The sequence below is a fragment of the Bombina bombina genome, chromosome 4, assembly GCF_027579735.1.
Source record: "Bombina bombina isolate aBomBom1 chromosome 4, aBomBom1.pri, whole genome shotgun sequence".
Lineage (NCBI taxonomy): Eukaryota > Metazoa > Chordata > Amphibia > Anura > Bombinatoridae > Bombina > Bombina bombina.
This window is the reverse complement of record NC_069502.1, coordinates 518,311,432-518,331,854: the sequence shown is the minus strand read 5'-3', so window position 1 is coordinate 518,331,854 and position 20,423 is coordinate 518,311,432. Positions and strand designations below refer to the sequence as shown.

Sequence of the window (20,423 nt, the reverse complement as noted above, 5' to 3'; positions counted from 1 at the left end):
CTGCTCCCCATTCATACCTGAGACCTTGTAACACTAACGAGTCACATGACACTCGGGAGGGAAAATGGCTAATTGAGCCCAATTTTGACATTTCTACTTAAAGGTTTACTCACTTTTGTTGCCAACGATTTAGAAATCAATGGCTATGTGTTGAGTTATTTTGAGGAGACAGCAAATTTACACTGTTATACAGGCTGTACACTCACTACTTTACATTGTAGCAAAGTGTCATTTCTTCAGTGTTGTCTCATGAAAAGATATAACAAAATATTTACAAAAATGTAAGGGGTGTACTCACTTTTGTGAGATACTGTATTTTAATGTTAAACACCTGAGACCTCATATCTTTGAGCATTTTTTATATAATGATATGTTATGAGTGTAACTGTACTTTGCAATGAATTTTTGATGTGTTTTGTGACATTGCTTAGTTTCACAAAACAGTTAATCCGAGCTCTGATGATGCAGTAATCATGCTAGCTTAAATTGCGATTGCGTTTAAGTGACCTCGTTTACTTTCAACTCCTAATACCAGTGGTAAACCTGACGAGTGCAAGCCCTCACAATAAATCCCTTATCGCTGCAGATATGCGCACACTCCAGAGCATGAATGCATGAAGCATCAGTCATTGATTCAAATGACTTAATACCACCCTAATTTATTACATAGCTATTAATGCTTAGTTTATGCATGGGTGTGCTATGTCATGTGCTATGTCACTTGCTATGTCACATGCTACGGCACAGTTCCACTACATTGGAATTTAGCATTGATTTAAAGTTTAAACATTTTTTTAAATAAAATACTTAGATTTTTTCCCATTGTTTTGTAAATAAGCATCTTACAAGAAGTTGAACAAGTTATTTTGGCTAAGAGGCAACACCGTATAAAACTGCATAAAAGTAACTTCTAACGAAAGTCTTTAGGTAACCTATAAGGGACCAAATGAATGTAATTTTAATGGTTACGTTATTACTTCTGAGCATGCTTAAAAGGACAGTCTACTTGAAAATTTTTATTGTTTAAAAAAAATAGCTAATCCCATTACCACTTTCGCATAAACAACACAGTTATATCAATACACTTTTTACCTCTGTGATTACCTTGTATCTAAGACTCTGCAGACTGCCCCCTTATCTCAGTTTTTTTGACAGACTTGCATTTTAGTCAAGCAACGCTGACTCATGAATAACTCCACATGAGTGAGCACAATGTTATCTATATGGCACAGATCAACTAGCACTTTCTGCCTTTGAAAAACTAATAAAATGTCCTGAGATACGAGGAGGGCTGCAGTGGCTCAGCATTTTAATTTTAAACTTTTTATGAAAAAACTCATGTTTACAAAAATGTATACCTTATTAAAAAATATTCTGAACTGTGCATAGCAGAAATTTCAATAATTAAATTATAATAACCTTATTTTTTCCATTAATTCTACATCACTCAGCGATCAACATAGTTAAAGTAAATGACGACAATAATGGACATGAAAAGTAAATTTTATTAAACATGTTTACATAACATGAGTTGGAAGTTCATTTAAAAGCACAGGGGAGTGTTAAGACAAGTGGTCAAAATAGAAAGATTCTACCCAATTATAATTAGTTCATTTGTTTTGGCCACTGAAACAGAACAGAATCTATTTGTGCACCAGTGCTTCAGTTCTTCCTGCTCAGCAGGTCAAGCAGTAATCTACCTTTGCCCCGTGGAAAAACAGGCCTAAGAGTTCCAGCCTGTTTTGTTAACAGTAAATAGTTCACGTGGTGCAGGCAGTATGTCTATTAATTAAAACCTAATGTGTACACAATTTCTACATGTGTTACAGCCCCACAGCAGGAATCTACACCAAAATATTTATTCAAAGGAATTTGGTCCGTACTACATTACGTATCCATAGGGTAAAAAATAAAGTCCATCTATAGACATTTAGCACCAGACTAACATACCTAGCCTGGTAAGAAAAAAAAAGAAAAGTTTGCAAAATGTCTATAAGAAAATGGATGGCTTCGATTTCTTGGTTATGTCATAATTACGAGCAAACTGTACAATTACATGCAACATACAAGCTGGCCTATGTGGAACTAACACACATTATTAAATAAACTTTTTTTTTGTCTCTTTTTACAAAACGTGCATGCAGCTGTGGGTAGCTCCAAATCATGCTGCTCTATCTGTGTGATCACAAAATTGAATGGCCCGTAAAAAGGAGGAAAAACATTTCAATGCACCTGCACAGCTGCAGTGTTTTGCACATGTACAGAGAACCACAAGGGATTTCAAGGCCAGGAAGAACCAACATGAAGAAAATGCTAGTTTAAATTTAAGGGGTTTCCTCCCAAAAAAAAAAAGTAAAATATTTTTTGCGTTAAAAAAATCAAGCTTTGTGCTTGCATCAATTTCAAACAAATGTAAACTAAAGTTTGATAAAAACATTAGTAAGTGCAGAATAATTCAACTGGAATCTCCAGTGAATCTTAAACAGCTCATACCATGCTCTATCCAGGACAGACACGTGTCTTAAAGCGATACATGTCAGACTGGGTACAGCTCAAAGTGTCATATGCTCATCCCCACCAATGCTCACTATTTTGGGAAGTAAAATATACAATTTATACACAGAAACTAGTATAGCAATTGGCTGATTGTAAAACGTAAATATCATAACAGGTACATTATTTGAAAATGTCAAAGAAATCACTTGCATCAATCTCAGAGTTGGTTACAGACAAGCTTCTTCAAAACTCTACCATGCAAAACATCATGTAACATAAAAATCATCATTTAAACTGCAATCCAAGTTTGACAAAAAAGTGGAAAAGTGGAACAAAAATATACTTTTTTTTTTTTTTTTATTTTATCCTATACGTTTTATTTGTAAAAGAAATATTTTCAATATGGTCATATATTCCACTAGTCCATAAAAGTAAAACAAGACATTACACACACTTGTTGGCATTTTAGAATTGGTTGAATTCAACAAAAAAATATTGGGGAAAAAAAAACAAAAATACGTTCCTGGTTGAGTGAAATAATGACAGCTGTTGCATCCATAGCCATTTTGTAGTGTTAATCACGTTCACATAAGAACAAAGATGCATTTCATTGCACCTACAGAGTGCTATAAGGTTTTGTTTTCATGCAACTGCTGCACTGCAGCATCTGCTTTTTCTTCCTAGCCCTGATGTCAAACTATGGGTTTGAGGATTAGTGCAGAAAAATGCTGTGCTCCCCTTTTATAACAGCATGCTTTAAAATACATAAAATACATCTGTGGTTCCAAAATGTGTAACACTACATGAAAAAGCGAGTTCAATAATAGGACAGCACTACATAGCAGTGCATTTCAAAGTCACTGTCAATATTTCAGGCAGCTGGGAATTTTACATGATGGAACAATATCCATTTATCACTTGTATAATGCTCAGCTTTTAATAAAAGAAATTAAAAAAGACAAAAGCGGTATTGTGTGAGGATTATCACAAATGCTTTTTATGAAACTGCCAGATTAACACATCATTAAAAAAAATAATGGAATTAACAAGTATAAAAATGCTGAAATACCAATATGATAACACTGCTTATGGTCTGTAGAAATGTATCACAGACATTCTTAACAGAGTGAAAGCTTCCAGTTTGAAATTTAATGTCACCTTAACTATACCCTCGCTCTTGAGCGACTTACGCTAGTGCTTAAATGTATTTTGATCTACAGTACATATATATTTTTGCTTTTTCTCTGCCAATATACCTATAAATCCTTCTCAGATACATTTTTGGATCTCTACTAAAGGAAAAAAAAAAGTGATTGTCTGTCTCCAGCAATGTTTTTTGATCATGTAAATATATTGTTCGGATTCTTTTATTGGGCATTAACATTGTGATTACATCAGGTTAATTTGCCTTCCAGTTCATTATGATCTAACGGAAGGAGGACCTGTTGAACTCTCAAGAGACGATTGGGAAGCCCTGCGAGTAAGGGGTGTCAACGTTGGATCCACCAAGGATGAAGGTGGAAATAACTTATACCATCCAATTACCATGCTGGATAGATCAAGTTCTTCCAGGAGAATTTGTGCAACACCCATGAAACTTTTGTGGTCCATTCTGCCATAGTCTCCCCAAACAATAACCTTAAAAAAAAAGATACAAAATAAAGAAAACATAATATGTTGACATTGTGTTAAATGAATGAAAAAACAAATTCACCTTAAAATCAAATGAACAATATATGTCCCACATCAGTAGTGCCTCTCCTAAAGTGTAAACTCAGTTGAAGCATCATTATTAGTACAACTTTAACCCTTTCGTGACAAATTGAAATCCCGCAATTGTGCTCTCGATCACAAGATTTCAGATATGGGATTGGGTCAAGGGGGCGTCCCTATGAAGCTAGGCACGCCCTCCAGACTGCAATCAGATTCAGGAAGTGCTGTTGGCTTCAGGACAGCTAAACGGTTAGGACGTTTTATTCTGTCCTAATGGCGCTAAAGCCCAGCGCCGTTAGGACGGAATAAAATGCCATAACGGCTTTAAAAGATTAATATGTAAAGAATAGAACTACTTGTGTTGATGTGTTTATTACTAGCAACAGATAATTTGCTCTTATAGGACAAATGTAGACTGATAAGTAAGATTAAAATGGCATTACATTTCACTTTGATATGTGAAAACTTAATTCATCTAAAATTCATTATGGATGGCTTTTCTATGGCATTTTAAACAATCAGAAACACATCTATTTGAATTACTTGAAAAATTATCTAATTCAAACAGATATTATGTTCTTTTTTAATTAGGCTGGATAAACAGATGGAAAAAATACATTTTACTTAGACTTTTCATTAAGTTTTGTATAGGGTTTTTTTTACACAGAAGCAGAAATTGCAAAAGTAAAATAGTGTGACTAACTAATATAGGGCATGATTACGCGTGGAACGTTATTTTACACTCCTGCTAGAGCGTTAACTGTGCTAGAAGTAAAATGTTTGCGCGTCGGGTTGCCACTTGTATTATGCGTTAAAAGTAAACTGTGTTCACTTGTGCACTAACTCGGGACACGTAAAGAAGACGAACTAAGAATATCATGCACAATACCATATTGTCATGAATTTTCAATGACACAACAGACTTCATGTTGTTCTTTATTAGGCTACTTGTGGCTCATCTATTATGGCATTGAACTTTGTTTTTTTCAGTCTTGCTGACTAATTTTGGATTGTAACTGCAGAGGCTATTTTAGCGTATTCAGACAGACCTACGATCTAACAGCTTGACTCCTAATTACAAGGGGTAATTTATTTCCTTTTGGTGATGTATGAAATTAACTTACGTTAAATATTAACACTAATATAATTTACATCTCACATTTTACATTTCTATTTTTTATTGATCAGGTAAACTAATCAATTGTCTTTTAGTAGTTTGATGTCTTTGATAATTCCTACCACCTGGTCTTATCTGTCAACAATAACGCTGACGGTTTGTCATAATTAGTTTACCTGATTCTTTTCAATTGTCTTAAAGGGTTTATCTGCAAAATATTTAGTCGCTATGATTGAGCCAATTTTTGTTGTTTTAAATGTGCAATTTAATCATCTTTGTAGTTTAGCTTCTGTTTCTATTCAATGTTCTGTTTTTCATGATTGTTATAATGTATTTGCTTCAATCAGTTATTTTAGGATTATCGTTTATTTTCTTAAATGTATTTTGATTGTATTGCTATTATTAAACAGTGATTATTTTCTTATCGAAATCTTCTTAATAGTTATTTTTGTTTATTCATCTGGTGTTGGCGTATTTAGGTTTTGTGCTGCCCTAGGCACTTAAAATTCTGCTGCCCCCCCCCCCTAAGTTTTAGGCTGTTTTTCAGCCATAATATTTTTTGGTCAGGGTATAATGTGAATATATATATATTACATTTTAGCACTCTACACCATGCATCGCCCCTAAGAAATAATACTGTATATACGGCTGTAAATGGAACCATAGCAGCAGTTATCGGTTACCGAGGGTGTACATAGAAAGATCAGATTGTGTATTTGCTAACATGAGAAACGTGCAGGTGTATACGCTATCGGTTCGCTTTCTCTACATATTGGGTGTGTGTCATGAATGATTTTAAGAGGCCAGAGAACCGGATCTGCTGCTGTTTAGTTATAACCAGAGGGAAACAGACGTGGCATAGCAGGGAGGCTCACTGACATAGAGAGAGGGCTAAGGGCTTCCTCCTGTGCTGTCCGCTATCAGTCTGTCTTTTCCCGACTCGTGACTCAGTCTCACCTTCGTTGCTGCCTGGCCTGGGAGATCATGTGTGCACGTGCGTGACTCCCACGCTCAAGCCATGATGTGTGGCAGATAGTGAAAGCAGGTTGGTTGACCTCGGTGAAAAGCCGGTCACGTGAACGTCCGCTCAAAGTAAAAAAATGTTTTTTTCAAAGCAGTTAGCAGCGTTATCAAGTGCAGTGTGGTGTGCCGACCCCCAAAATTTGTCGCTCTAGGCACCAGCCTTGTTGGCCTATCCGTTAATATGCCCCTGGGTGTTGGTATAATTGATAGACTTATAGCAACTAAAAGGATTCAGCTTTTATGTTTATTATCTTTAACAAGTGATATAATCAAGGGTGTCATTAAATTACACGCACTACTTCCATAAACCAGTTTACATATTACACCTTTATAGGTAAAGATAATATGTATAACACTATTCCCCATAGAAGTCAATGGAGCAAAAGAAAGTGGGGGGAAAAAATTCTCAAGCGCACTAACCCGACATAAAAATATTAATATTTCACATTCACATAGAAGAATATGTTTTATTTATTTATAAATACATATTTATATATATATGATGGTATTTTGATACAATATATATCTATACCTATATATAGATGATTATATATAGGTATAGATATAGACATATATATATAGGAAACCCTATTTTTAAATATGTAAAACTATGTGCAGAATATTGGAATGTGAAATATTTACAGTAAATACACAGTATAACACTTCATTAAATATGAAGATTGCATACATATGCTTTTACATGTTTTCATTTACTTAACTGAAAAGGGCTCAAATGCACTTTTTTATATATATATATATATATATATATATATATATATATATATATATATATATATATATATATATGAATATATGTGTGTACATATGTATTTATGTATTTGTATGTGTATATATTTCTGTAAAACCAAATAAAAATACATAAATACACATATAAATACATATATACACACACAGCGGATGACTTAGAAATTTGACTGTTTCCTATCGTTAACATTGAGCGGACTATTAACTTTTTCCCTCTGGGTTGTATATATATATATATATATATATATATATATATATATATATATACACATACATCTCTAGGCATGTATACGTATATATCTCTATGTTAAAGCCATTTGCCTACTATTTTTCTAACACCTGAGACCTCATATCTTTAAGCCCTTATAACTTCCGTGTGCAATATTTTTTAATACTTTTTATTAGACAGTGTTATTATGAGTGTAACTGTACTTTGTAATGTATTTTTTATGTGTTTTGTGCTACTTTTTTGTTTCATGAAACAGTTAACCAGAGCTCTGCGGCTGCGCTAACCCACCACGTGTTAACTTTAATTGCACTCAAGCGATAGCGTTTACTTTCAACTTGTAATACGAGCAAAGAAACCGACGCGCACAAACAGCCGTGATAAACACTTTATCACTCACGGGTAACTGATAGCGCTCCACTCGTAATCTGGCCCTTAACATTGATGATTACTGCATAATGTGTTTTAAAGGAGGGTCTTTTTCACTTAAAAGAAAATTGTTATTATTTTGATGTAATATTATTAATATCAAGGTCTGATCCAATCCATTAAAAACCAATTTCATGTTATTCATAAACACTTAAAGTGTCAGTAAACCTAAAAAATAATGTTATATAATTCTGCACATAGTGCAGAATTATATAACATTATTTTAGTGTTATCTTTATAAACCCTTTTAATTTTTTTAAAATATGTCCATTTTTCAGACCCGCTCTCTGTACTCTGCTGAGCGGGTCTGTTTTTTTTACACAGCACATCGGGCCAGCTGTATAGTCACAGCCCGGCCCGACCGCGCCATAACACTAAGTGCAGCCTCGCTCCAGCTTTGTCTGACAGCAGGAACGAGCTGCACTTAGGCCTAGATTTAGAGTTGGGCGGTAGCCGTGAAAACCAGCGTTAGAGGCTCCTAACGCTGGTTTTTACCGCCCTCTGGTATTTGGAGTCAGTCAGGAAAGGGTCTAACGCTCACTTTCCAGCCGCAACTTTTCCATACCGCAGATCCCCTTACGTCATTTGCGTATCCTATCTTTTCAATGGGATCTTTCTAACGCCGGTATTTAGAGTCGTGGCTGAAGTGAGCGCTAGAAATCTAACGACAAAACTCCAGCCGCAGAAAAAAGTCAGTAGTTAAGAGCTTTCTGGGCTAACGCCGGTTTATAAAGCTCTTAACTACTGTGCTCTAAAGTACACTAACACCCATACACTACCTATGTACCCCTAAACCGAGGTCCCCCCACATCGCCGCCACTCGTTTAAATTTTTTTAACCCCTAATCTGCCGACCGCCACCTACGTTATACTTATGTACCCCTAATCTGCTGCCCCTAACACCGCCGACCCCTATATTATATTTATTAACCCCTAACCTGCCCCCCACAACGTCGCTGCCAGCTACCTACAATAAATAACCCCTAATCTGCCGACCGCAAAGCGCCGCCACCTATGTTATCCTTATGTACCCCTAATCTGCTGCCCCTAACACCGCCGACCCCTATATTATATTTATTAACCCCTAATCTGCCCCCCTCAACGTCGCCTCCACCTGCCTACACTTATTAACCCCTAATCTGCCGAGCGGACCGCACCGCTACTATAATAAAGTTATTAACCCCTAATCCGCCTCACTCCCGCCTCAATAACCCTATAATAAATAGTATTAACCCCTAATCTGCCCTCCCTAACATCGCCGACACCTAACTTCAATTATTAACCCCTAATCTGCCGACCGAATCTCGCTGCTACTGTAATAAATGGATTAACCCCTAAAGCTAAGTCTAACCCTAACACTAACACCCCCCTAAGTTAAATATAATTTAAATCTAACGAAATAAATTAACTCTTATTAAATAAATTATTCCTATTTAAAGCTAAATACTTACCTGTAAAATAAACCCTAATATAGCTACAATATAAATTATAATTATATTATAGCTATTTTAGGATTTATATTTATTTTACAGGCAACTTTGTAATTATTTTAACCAGGTACAATAGCTATTAAATAGTTAAGAACTATTTAATAGCTAAAATAGTTAAAATAATTACAAAATTACCTGTAAAATAAATCCTAACCTAAGTTACAATTAAAGCTAACACTACACTATCAAATTAATTAAATAAAATACCTACAATTATCTACAATTAAACCTAACACTACACTATGAATAAATTAATTAAATACAATATCTACAAATAAATACAATGAAATAAACTAACTAAAGTACAAAAAATAAAAAAGAACTAAGTTACAAAAAATAAAAAAATATTTACAAACATTAGAAAGTATTACAACAATTTTAAACTAATTACACCTACTCTAAGCCCCCTAATAAAATAACAAAGACCCCCAAAATAAAAAAATGCCCTACCCTATTCTAAATTACAAAAGTTCAAAGCTCTTTAAATATATATAAATAAGGAAATAAAGATATCTCACACCAGCACTCTTAGTCCAATATGTTTTACTTAATAACTGATAGTTTACAATTTCTTAAAACTATCTACTGTGCACAGTGAACAAAACTAATATTAGGCTGATCATAAATAACAGGTTAATACTCCCTATTATCATGCAATGGTAAATTGAAACAAAAAAGTGATGAAAAGGAAATATAATTAGAACATAAAATACTGAGGAGAAATGCTCGCAATCAAAACTACAAATAATGATGAATCATAAAGTTCATGAGATAAAGTTCAGCATAATTATACTTATCGTTGGCCAACGTTCATGCTGTATAGTTGGTGTCCTTCAAATAGCAAGTTATCCCCTGAACCGGTCATCAGATATATATCCACTTAATTTGTAATCCGCCTGTAAATTTTCTTTCCGTAAGAAGCTGTTTCTTCTCTGTAGAAAAGTGATCCTGGAGGGCGCTACGTTCCACAGCCGAAGGCCGGTCGATCCCGGCACACACAAGCCGTGGCGTGTGACGTAAGCGTAGCAATACTTCCTCCCTCTACACTCTACTACCGGCTTTTTTGCTGCTCGACAGAAAGTCCTTCCATAGGAGCTAAACACTGCTTGGCTAGTCGCAGTGATCCAGGCTATTGTGGGCGTTCTCCTCACTCTTGCTCAGATCAAACTGAGCCGTTAGAGCCGACGTACGTTTCACCAATTCTTTGGCTTCATCAGGCCAATTTGTATATTTGTATTTGGTGCCTTCCTTATTTAAAGGGATATTGGTTGCCATTTCCTCCGGAAACTTAGCTGGTGAATATTGGTTCCTGTTCATGAGTATCGTTATTTAACATTTCTTTATAATAAAAGACACTTTGTTTCAATATATTGTTGCGACTTTTTACTGCTAGCAACATAATAATTGCTAAGTGAAATAATTAAGTATCTAAAAAGATACTATTTACCACAATTATAGTAAAAAGCTTAATGCAGAGGCATATTCACTCACAGGGACAGCGACTCCCATCCAGATGTTTTCATACAGATCTATTTATTTATACTCTAAACAGTATTCAGTAAATAATTATTATTTGTACAGCATTATAGAAAATGGCCAAGGTTATTTTCTTCATTCAAACCATACGGCGTCAGGGTTCCCAAATTGAAAATCCACTTACTTTCTCGCTGTAGCAAGATTTTATCTATGTTGCCACCGCGAATACCTAGGTGGACCTTATCAATACCTATTAGTCTAAAACAGTTAGGAGACGAATTATGATATTCTGTAAAGTGTCTCGCCACACTTGAAGTAATGACATCTTGTTCGATATCCCTTACATGTTCCAATGTGCGATCACGTAGAGCCCTTGTAGTTTTCCCTACATAGTATTGGGGACAATTACATTTTGCTAAATATACTAGGCCCTGCGTCCTACATGTTATTTTAGATCGGATCTTGTACACTTTGCCTTTCCTATCAGAAAAAAAACGTATTTTTTCTATATAGTTGCAAGCTTTGCATTGTTTGCATGGATAACAACCTGGTTCCATGCTCTTCTTGTCCAGCCAGTTTCCCTCCAATGGTGGCCGAACATAATGACTATGGACCAGACTGTCACGTAAATTTGGAGCCCTTCTTGTGGTCATTAAGGGTTCTGGAGTTAAAATTTCGCTTAATTTAGTATCTGACAGGAGAATATGCCAGTATCTCCGCATAATTTTCCTCAAATCTTCCCAGCTTTCATTATATCTAGATATGAATCTTATTGGTCCACTCTGTCTTTTATTAGATTTCTTAGTTTTAACATTGAAAATACTTTCTTCCTGTGTTCGTTTATATTGACGTTGGTATGCTGTACTTATCATTTTTTTAGGATACCCCCTCTCTTTAAAACGTTTAGTCAGCTCCTGTGATTCATTCATAAACTCCTCATCTGTTGTACAATTCCTCCGTGCCCTAAAAAACTGTGATACTGGTATCCCTTTTATTTGATGTTTAGGGTGAAAGCTATCAGCCCTTAACAGGCTATTAGTGGAGGTTTTTTTACGATAAACTTTAGTAGTCAGAATACCCTGATGGGACATGACTGTTACATCCAAAAAATTAATGGAGCAAGAGTCATATGTGAGTGTAAATTTTAAATTGAATGTCTCATTGTTCAGAGATTCAACATAAGACTTCAATTGTGATTGTGTACCTCGCCACAGTAGGAACACGTCGTCTATGTAGCGAAGCCACATAGAGACGTGCTCACTCACTGCGGCAGAGTCCAAAACATGAATGTTTTCCCAGAAGCCCATATAGAGGCACGCATATGAGGGCGCAAATTTCGCCCCCATAGCCGTGCCTCGTATCTGCAGGAAATACCTGTCATCATACACAAAGAGGTTATTAGTTAGTGCAAATTCCAGTAAGTCACAAACAAAGTCTGTGTGTTTCTGAAAAGCACTCCCCCTTTGCTGCAAAAAGAATCGTGTAGCCTGCATTCCTTTTTCAGTGGGAATGCTTGAATACAGTGATTCAACATCAATAGTTGCCAATATTGTGTCTTCTTCAATATTGATGCCATTAATCTTTCTTAAGAAGTCAGGGGTATTCAAAGCTCTTTAACCTTACCAGCCCTGAAAATGCATGCCCCAAAGAATTCAGCTCTTTTGCCTGTAAAAAAAAAACATACAATACCCCCCCCCCAACATTACAACCCACCACCCACATACCCCTAATCTAACCCAAACCCCCCTTAAATAAACCTAACACTAAGCCCCTGAAGATCTTCCTACCTTGTCTTCACCTCACCGGGTTCACCGATCGGTCCAGAAGAGGATCCGAAGTCTTGATCCAAGACCAAGCGGGGGGCTGAAGAGTGACGTCCATCCTCGGGCTGAAGTCTGGATCCAAGCGGCGGCTGAAGAAATCCATCATCGGGCTGAAGTCTTGATCCAAGCGGGCGCTGAAGAAGTCCATCATCGGGATGAAGTCTTCTATGAAGCAGCATCTTCAATCTTCTTTCTTCCGGAGCCATCATCTTCCAGCCGACGCGGAACATCCTCTTCTACCGACGCCTACTCGCCGAATGACGGTTCCTTTAAATGACGTCATCCAAGATGGCGTCCGTCGAATTCCGATTGGCTGATAGGATTCTATCAGCCAATCGGAATTAAGGTAGGAAATCAAGTTCAATCCGATTGGCTGATTCGATCAGCCAATCAGATTGAGCTCGCATTCTATTGGCTGATCGGAACAGCCAATAGAATGCAAGCTCAATCCGATTGGCTGATTGGATCTGGCTGATTGGATCTGAACTTGAATCTGATTGGCTGATTCCATCAGCCAATCAGAATTTTCCTACCTTAATTCCGATTGGCTGATAGAATCCTATCAGCCAATCGGAATTCGACGGACGCCATCTTGGATGACGTCATTTAAAGGAACCGTCATTCGGCGAGTAGGCGTCGGTAGAAGAGGATGTTCCGCGTCGGCTGGAAGATGATGGCTCCGGAAGAAAGAAGATTGAAGATGCTGCTTCATAGAAGACTTCATACCGATGATGGACTTCTTCAGCGCCCGCTTGGATCAAGACTTCAGCCCGATGATGGATTTCTTCAGCCGCCGCTTGGATCCAGACTTCAGCCCGAGGATGGACGTCACTCTTCAGCCCCCCGCTTGGGCTTGGATCAAGACTTCGGACCCTCTTCTGGACCGATCGGTGAACCCGGTGAGGTGAAGACAAGGTAGGAAGATCTTCAGGGGCTTAGTGTTAGGTTTATTTAAGGGGGGTTTGGGTTAGCTTAGGGGTATGTGGGTGGTGGGAAGTCTTGATCCAAGCGGGCGCTGAAGAAGTCCATCATCGGGATGAAGTCTTCTATGAAGCAGCATCTTCAATCTTCTTTCTTCCGGAGCCATCATCTTCCAGCCGACGCGGAACATCCTCTTCTACCGACGCCTACTCGCCGAATGACGGTTCCTTTAAATGACGTCATCCAAGATGGCGTCCGTCGAATTCCGATTGGCTGATAGGATTCTATCAGCCAATCGGAATTAAGGTAGGAAATCAAGTTCAATCCGATTGGCTGATTCGATCAGCCAATCAGATTGAGCTCGCATTCTATTGGCTGATCGGAACAGCCAATAGAATGCAAGCTCAATCCGATTGGCTGATTGGATCTGGCTGATTGGATCTGAACTTGAATCTGATTGGCTGATTCCATCAGCCAATCAGAATTTTCCTACCTTAATTCCGATTGGCTGATAGAATCCTATCAGCCAATCGGAATTCGACGGACGCCATCTTGGATGACGTCATTTAAAGGAACCGTCATTCGGCGAGTAGGCGTCGGTAGAAGAGGATGTTCCGCGTCGGCTGGAAGATGATGGCTCCGGAAGAAAGAAGATTGAAGATGCTGCTTCATAGAAGACTTCATACCGATGATGGACTTCTTCAGCGCCCGCTTGGATCAAGACTTCAGCCCGATGATGGATTTCTTCAGCCGCCGCTTGGATCCAGACTTCAGCCCGAGGATGGACGTCACTCTTCAGCCCCCCGCTTGGGCTTGGATCAAGACTTCGGACCCTCTTCTGGACCGATCGGTGAACCCGGTGAGGTGAAGACAAGGTAGGAAGATCTTCAGGGGCTTAGTGTTAGGTTTATTTAAGGGGGGTTTGGGTTAGCTTAGGGGTATGTGGGTGGTGGGTTGTAATGTTGGGGGGGGTATTGTATGTTTTTTTTTTTACAGGCAAAAGAGCTGAATTCTTTGGGGCATGCCCCGCAAAGGGCCCTTTTAAGGGCTGGTAAGGTAAAAGAGCTTTGAACTTTTGTAATTTAGAATAGGGTAGGGCATTTTTTTATTTTGGGGGTCTTTGTTATTTTATTAGGGGGCTTAGAGTAGGTGTAATTAGTTTAAAATTGTTGTAATATTTTTCTAATGTTTGTAAATATTTTTTTATTTTTTGTAACTTAGTTCTTTTTTGTACTTTAGTTAGTTTATTTAATTGTATTTATTTGTAGGAATTGTATTTAATTTATTTATTGATAGTGTAGTGTTAGGTTTAATTGTAGATAATTGTAGGTATTTTATTTAATTAATTTATTGATAGTGTAGTGTTAGGTTTAATTGTAACTTAGGTTAGGATTTATTTTACAGGTAATTTTGTAATTATTTTAACTAGGTAACTATTAAATAGTTCTTAACTATTTAATAGCTATTGTACCTGGTTAAAATAATTACAAAGTTGCCTGTAAAATAAATATTAATCCTAAAATAGCTACAATATAATTATAATTTATATTGTAGCTATATTAGGGTTTATTTTACAGGTAAGTATTTAGCTTTAAATAGGAATAATTTATTTAATAAGAGTTAATTTATTTCGTGTTAGAGGGTGTTAGAGTTAAAGTTAGACTTAGCTTTAGGGGTTAATAAATTTATTAGAGTAGCGGTGAGCTCCTGTCGGCAGATTAGGGGTTAATACTTGAAGTTAGGTGTCGGCAATGTTAGGGAGGGCAGATAAGGGGTTAATACTATTTATTATAGGATTATTGAGGCGGGAGTGAGGCGGATTAGGGGTTAATACATTTATTATAGTAGCGCTCAGGTCCGGTCGGCAGATTAGGGGTTAATAAGTGTAGTTAGGTGGAGGCGACGTTGGGGACGGCAGATTAGGGGTTAATAAATATAATATAGGGGTCGGCGATGTTAGGGCAGCAGATTAGGGGTACATAGAGATAATGTAGGTGGCGGGGTGTACGGAGCGGCAGATTAGGGGTTAAAAATAATATGCAGGGGTCAGCGATAGCGGGGGCGGCAGATTAGGGGTTAATAAGTGTAAGGGGTACATGTTAGAGTGTTAAGTGCAGACGTAGGAAGTGTTTCCCCATAGGAAACAATGGGGCTGCGTTAGGAGCTGAACGCGGCTTTTTTGCAGGTGTTAGGTTTTTTTTCAGCTCAAACAGCCCCATTGTTTTCTATGGGGGAATCGTGCACGAGCACGTTTTTGAAGCTGGCCGCGTCCGTAAGCACCGCTGGTATCGAGAGTTGAAGTTGCGGTAAATATGCTATACGCTCCTTTTTTGGAGCCTAACGCAGCCATTCTGTGAACTCTAAATACCAGCGGTATTTAAAAGGTGCGGCCAGAAAAAAGCACGCGTAGCTAACGCACCCCTTTGGCCGCAAAACTCTAAATCTAGGCGTTAGTGTTTAATTTTGTGATTAAAAGGCAATAATTGTTAAAAAAAAAGTACGTTCTAATTCGTTCAAGAATGTAATTTTAAGAAAAACAAAGTTTCAAACAGCATATTTTGTCACTTTGCAGGGTTAAACACACAATAGTGAAGCAAATAATGAAAATGTAGTTTTTCAATTTAAATGATTAATTCAATTTAAAGGGACAGTCAATTCAATTTTTTTTATTGTTTTAAAATATAGATACACATTCCCCAGTTTTGCACAGAAAACATAGTTATATTAATACACTTTTTACGTCAGTGATTACCTTGTTTCTAAGCATCTTCTGACGGCCCCTTGATCACATGACTTTATCTATTGACTTGCATTTAAGCCAAATAGTGCTGTGTTGTTAGAATCCATGGCCGTCAGCACAATGTTATCTATATGGCTCACATGAACTAGCTTCCCCTGATATGAAAAGCAAATACAAAAGCATGTGATCATGGGGCTGTCTTTAGGGACTTAGAAACAGACAGAAATTTAGAGGTTTAAAGGTTATAAAGTATGTTAATATAACCATGTTGGTTGTGCAAAGCTGGGGAATGGGTATTAAAGGCATTATCTATCTTTTTAAACAATAACATTTTTTGTGTTGATTGTCCCTTTAATTTGAAGGAAAATTATGTCTATGCTATATTAAAGCTTAGTGACGGAGAGCCCGATATTCAAAAGTTCGCCGGCATGGATAAAAGTAATGCAAAATCTTTGGGATTTTTTTAGACCTTATATTAAAATGTAAGAGTCTCTCCTTCACATACAAATCTCTGCATAGTGAGATAAATATATTTTAAATTAAAATGTGTTTTTCTAACATTTTTTTAGGGACCTCTCTATACTGACAGGACGTCTTAGATCATCTTAGAATATCAGGCCCTGAAGGAGAAAGTCCTAGAGTGTTTATAAGTGTATGAGCATTATTCAATTCTGCAGTATCCATTTTACCCCATGATGCCATATTTTCGGAAATATCCTTTTAAATGGAAGAAGGAAAAAATATTTTTTAGGCTCTTTCATATCAGTGGCTAAAAGACACACAATAGTGCAAACCTGACAAAATATAAAATGGCTAATATTTAACTATGGTAATTTTCTCTGCATAGAAACGTTTGAATTTCATACCAAATATAATAATAACTAGTCCTAAAGCCCGTGTACAGGGGCCATTTTTTTTCAGTGGTCCCACCCCTTGCTCTCTCTCTATCCCCCCTCTCTTTTGTTCTCTCCCCCCTCTCTTTTTCCTCTCTCTCTCCCCCCTCTCTTTTGCTTTCTCTCTCTCCCCCTTTCTTTTGCACTCTCCCCCCTTTCTTTTGTGTTCTCTTCCCCTCTCTTTTGTGCTCTCTCCCCTCCTCATTTGTGCTCTCTCCATCCTCTCTTTTGCTGTCTCTCTCCCCCCTCTCTTTTGCTGTCTCTCTCCCCCCTCTCTTTTGCTGTCTCTCTCCCCCCTCTCTTTTGCTGTCTCTCTCCACCCTCTCTTTTGTGCTGTCTCTCTCCACCCTCTCTTTTGTGCTCTCTCTCCCCCCTCTCTTTTGTGCTCTCTCCCCCCTCTCTTTTGTGCTCTCTCTCCCCCCTCTCTTTTGCTCTCTCTCTTCCCCCTCTCTTTTGCTCTCTCTCTCCCCCTTCTCTTTTGTGCTCTCTCTCCCCCCTCTCTTTTGTGCTCTCTCTCTCCCCCCTCTCTTTTGTGCTCTCTCTCCCCCCTCTCTTTTGTGCTCTCTCTCCCCCCTCTCTTTTGCTCTCTCTCTCCCCCCTCTCTTTTGCACTCTCTCTCCCCCCTCTCTTTTGCACTCTCTCTCCCCCCTCTCTTTTGCACTCTCTCTCCCCCCTCTCTTTTGCTCTCTCCCCCTCTCTTTTGTGCTCTCTCTCCCCCTCTCTTTTGTGCTCTCTCTCCCCCTCTCTTTTATGCTCTCTCCCCCTCTCTTTTTTGCACTCTCCCCCTCTCTTTTGTGCACTCTCCTCCCTCTCTTTTGTGCACTGTCCCCCTCTCTTTTGCTGTCTCTCTCCCCCCTCTCTTTTGCTGTCTCTCTCCCCCCTCTCTTTTGCTGTCTCTCTCCCCCCTCTCTTTTGCTGTCTCTCTCCCCCCTCTCTTTTGCTGTCTCTCTCCCCCCTCTCTTTTGCTGTCTCTCTCCCCCCTCTCTTTTGTGCTGTCTCTCTCCCCCCTCTCTTTTGTAATCTCTCTCCCCCCTCTCTTTTGTAATCTCTCCCCCCTCTCTTTTGTAATCTCTCTCCCCCCTCTCTTTTGCTGTCTCTCTCCCCCCTCTCTTTTGTGCTGTCTCTCTCCCCCCTCTCTTTTGTAATCTCTCTCCCCCCTCTCTTTTGTAATCTCTCTCCCCCCTCTCTTTTGCTCTCTCTCCCTCTCTTTTGCTCTCTCCCCCTCTCTTTTGTGCTCTCTCTCCCCCTCTCTTTTATGCTCTCTCTCCCCCTCTCTTTTGTGCACTCTCCCCCTCTCTTTTGTGCACTCTCCCCCTCTCTTTTGTGAACTCTCCCCCTCTCTTTTGTGCACTCTCCCCCTCTCTTTTGTGCACTCTCCTCCCTCTCTTTTGTGCACTGTCCCCCTCTCTTTTGCTGTCTCTCTCCCCCCTCTCTTTTGCTGTCTCTCTCCCCCCTCTCTTTTGCTGTCTCTCTCCCCCCTCTCTTTTGTGCTGTCTCTCTCCCCCCTCTCTTTTGTGCTCTCTCTCCCCCTCTCTTTTGTGTTCTCTCTCCCCCTCTCTTTTGTGTTCTCTCTCCCCCCTCTCTGTTGTGCTCTCTCTCCCCCCTCTCTTTTGCTCTCTCTCTCCCCCTCTCTTTTGCTCTCTCTCTCCCCCCTCTCTTTTGCTCTCTCTCTCCCCCCTCTCATTTGCTCTCTCTCTCCCCCTCTCTTTTGCTCTCTCTCTCCCTCCTCTCTTTTGCTCCCTCTCCCCCCTCTCTTTTGCTCTCTCCCCCTCTCTTTTGCTCTCTCCCCCTCTCTTTTGTGCTCTCTCTCCCCCTCTCTTTTATGCTCTCTCCCCCTCTCTTTTGTGCACTCTCCCCCTCTCTTTTGTGCACTCTCCTCCCTCTCTTTTGTGCTCTGTCCCCCTCTCTTTTGCTGTCTCTCTCCCCCTCTCTTTTGCTGTCTCTCTCCCCCCTCTCTTTTGCTGTCTCTCTCCCCCTCTCTTTTGTGCTGTCTCTCTTCCCCCTCTCTTTTGTGCTCTCTCTCCCCCTCTCTTTTGCTGTCTCTCTCCCCCCTCTCTTTTGCTGTCTCTCTCCCCCTCTCTTTTGTGCTGTCTCTCTTCCCCCTCTCTTTTGTGCTCTCTCTCCCCCCTCTCTTTTGCTGTCTCTCTCCCCCCTCTCTTTTGCTGTCTCTCTCCCCCCTCTCTTTTGCTGTCTCTCCACTCCACCACATGACGCCAGGTTATTTGGAAGCCCAGGTGTGTTTGTCCTCGTGCGCAGTCTCTACTGCGCGTGACAGCTTTGGACAAACACACTTGGATTTTATTATATAGGATAATGCCTTGGACTAGCATATTTTAAATGAATTCATAAAATTAACTAAAGTTTTACATACAAAACAGTTATGGTAAAGTGTAGCCTTTTAATGTTTTCTATAACACGTGTGTATATATTAGCAGTAAAAATGTCTCTTTCACCCACATTCAACACACAGTATTGTGTAGTTCGGTTTCAGCAACACATAAATAATATCCAGTTTTTAAAAACTTAAAAATGGTATAAAAGTGGTAAACATTTGAATGACTTTTGGTCATATTACCTGAAGGACTTTTCCATTGGGACTGTCTTCAAAAACCAAGGACTGTTGATAAAGCGGGTCCAGGGTTTTCCGTGCAATACGTGTTTTCTTCTTGGCTACACAAGCTCCATTTTCTAAGAGGTAAACTTTAACATACGGAGCTGAAAAATATATAATTAAATAATATTTTATGTATATTTCAAGCTGTAGAAATTTAAATATGCCCAACTTATGTTGTGCATTACGTAAAGGCTTTTAAGAGTGAACACTTGCATGAAAATTAGATATTTAAAGGGACATAAACCCCAAAATTCTTCTTTCATGATTCAGAAAGAGAATACAATTTTAGACAACATTCTAATTTACTTCTATAATCTGATCTGCATTATTCTTTAGGTATCATTTGTTGAAGAAATAGCAATTCAAAAGGGTGAGCCAATCACACAATGCATCTATGTGCAGGCACCAATCAGCAGCTACTTAGCCTATTTATATATGCTTTTCGACAAAGGATATAGAGAGAATGAAGGAAATTAGATAATATAACTAAATTGGGAAGTTGTTTAAAATTGTGTGCTCTTTCTAGATCATGAAAGATAAAAATATTGGTTTCTTTGTCACTTTAAGCTTTAATTTGTAATTACTATTAGTGTTTGTTAATTAAAAAAGAAAGTCAATACAATACTGGTACTGAAGTGAGTCCTGTGTGAGCACATTTCACTGGAGTGGAAAGCACCCCCCGTGGTTCTTGAGGCAAC

At 38.6% G+C, this 20,423-nt stretch overlaps 1 protein-coding gene across 2 annotated transcripts in view; it reads right to left on the bottom strand.

Moving 5' to 3' along the window:
* Positions 1–1,487: 1,487 nt before the first annotated feature.
* RIMS1 (regulating synaptic membrane exocytosis 1) overlaps positions 1,488–20,423 on the bottom strand; it is an 831,266-nt gene continuing 812,330 nt past the window's right edge. For both annotated transcript variants that reach the window (XM_053710432.1, XM_053710433.1), the window contains 2 exons: positions 19,687–19,826; positions 1,488–4,134 (listed from right to left, as the gene is read on the bottom strand). In XM_053710432.1, coding sequence (XP_053566407.1) covers positions 3,916–4,134; positions 19,687–19,826 — 359 coding nt within the window. In that variant the 3' untranslated portion in view covers positions 1,488–3,915. The remainder of the gene's footprint in view (positions 4,135–19,686; positions 19,827–20,423) is intronic.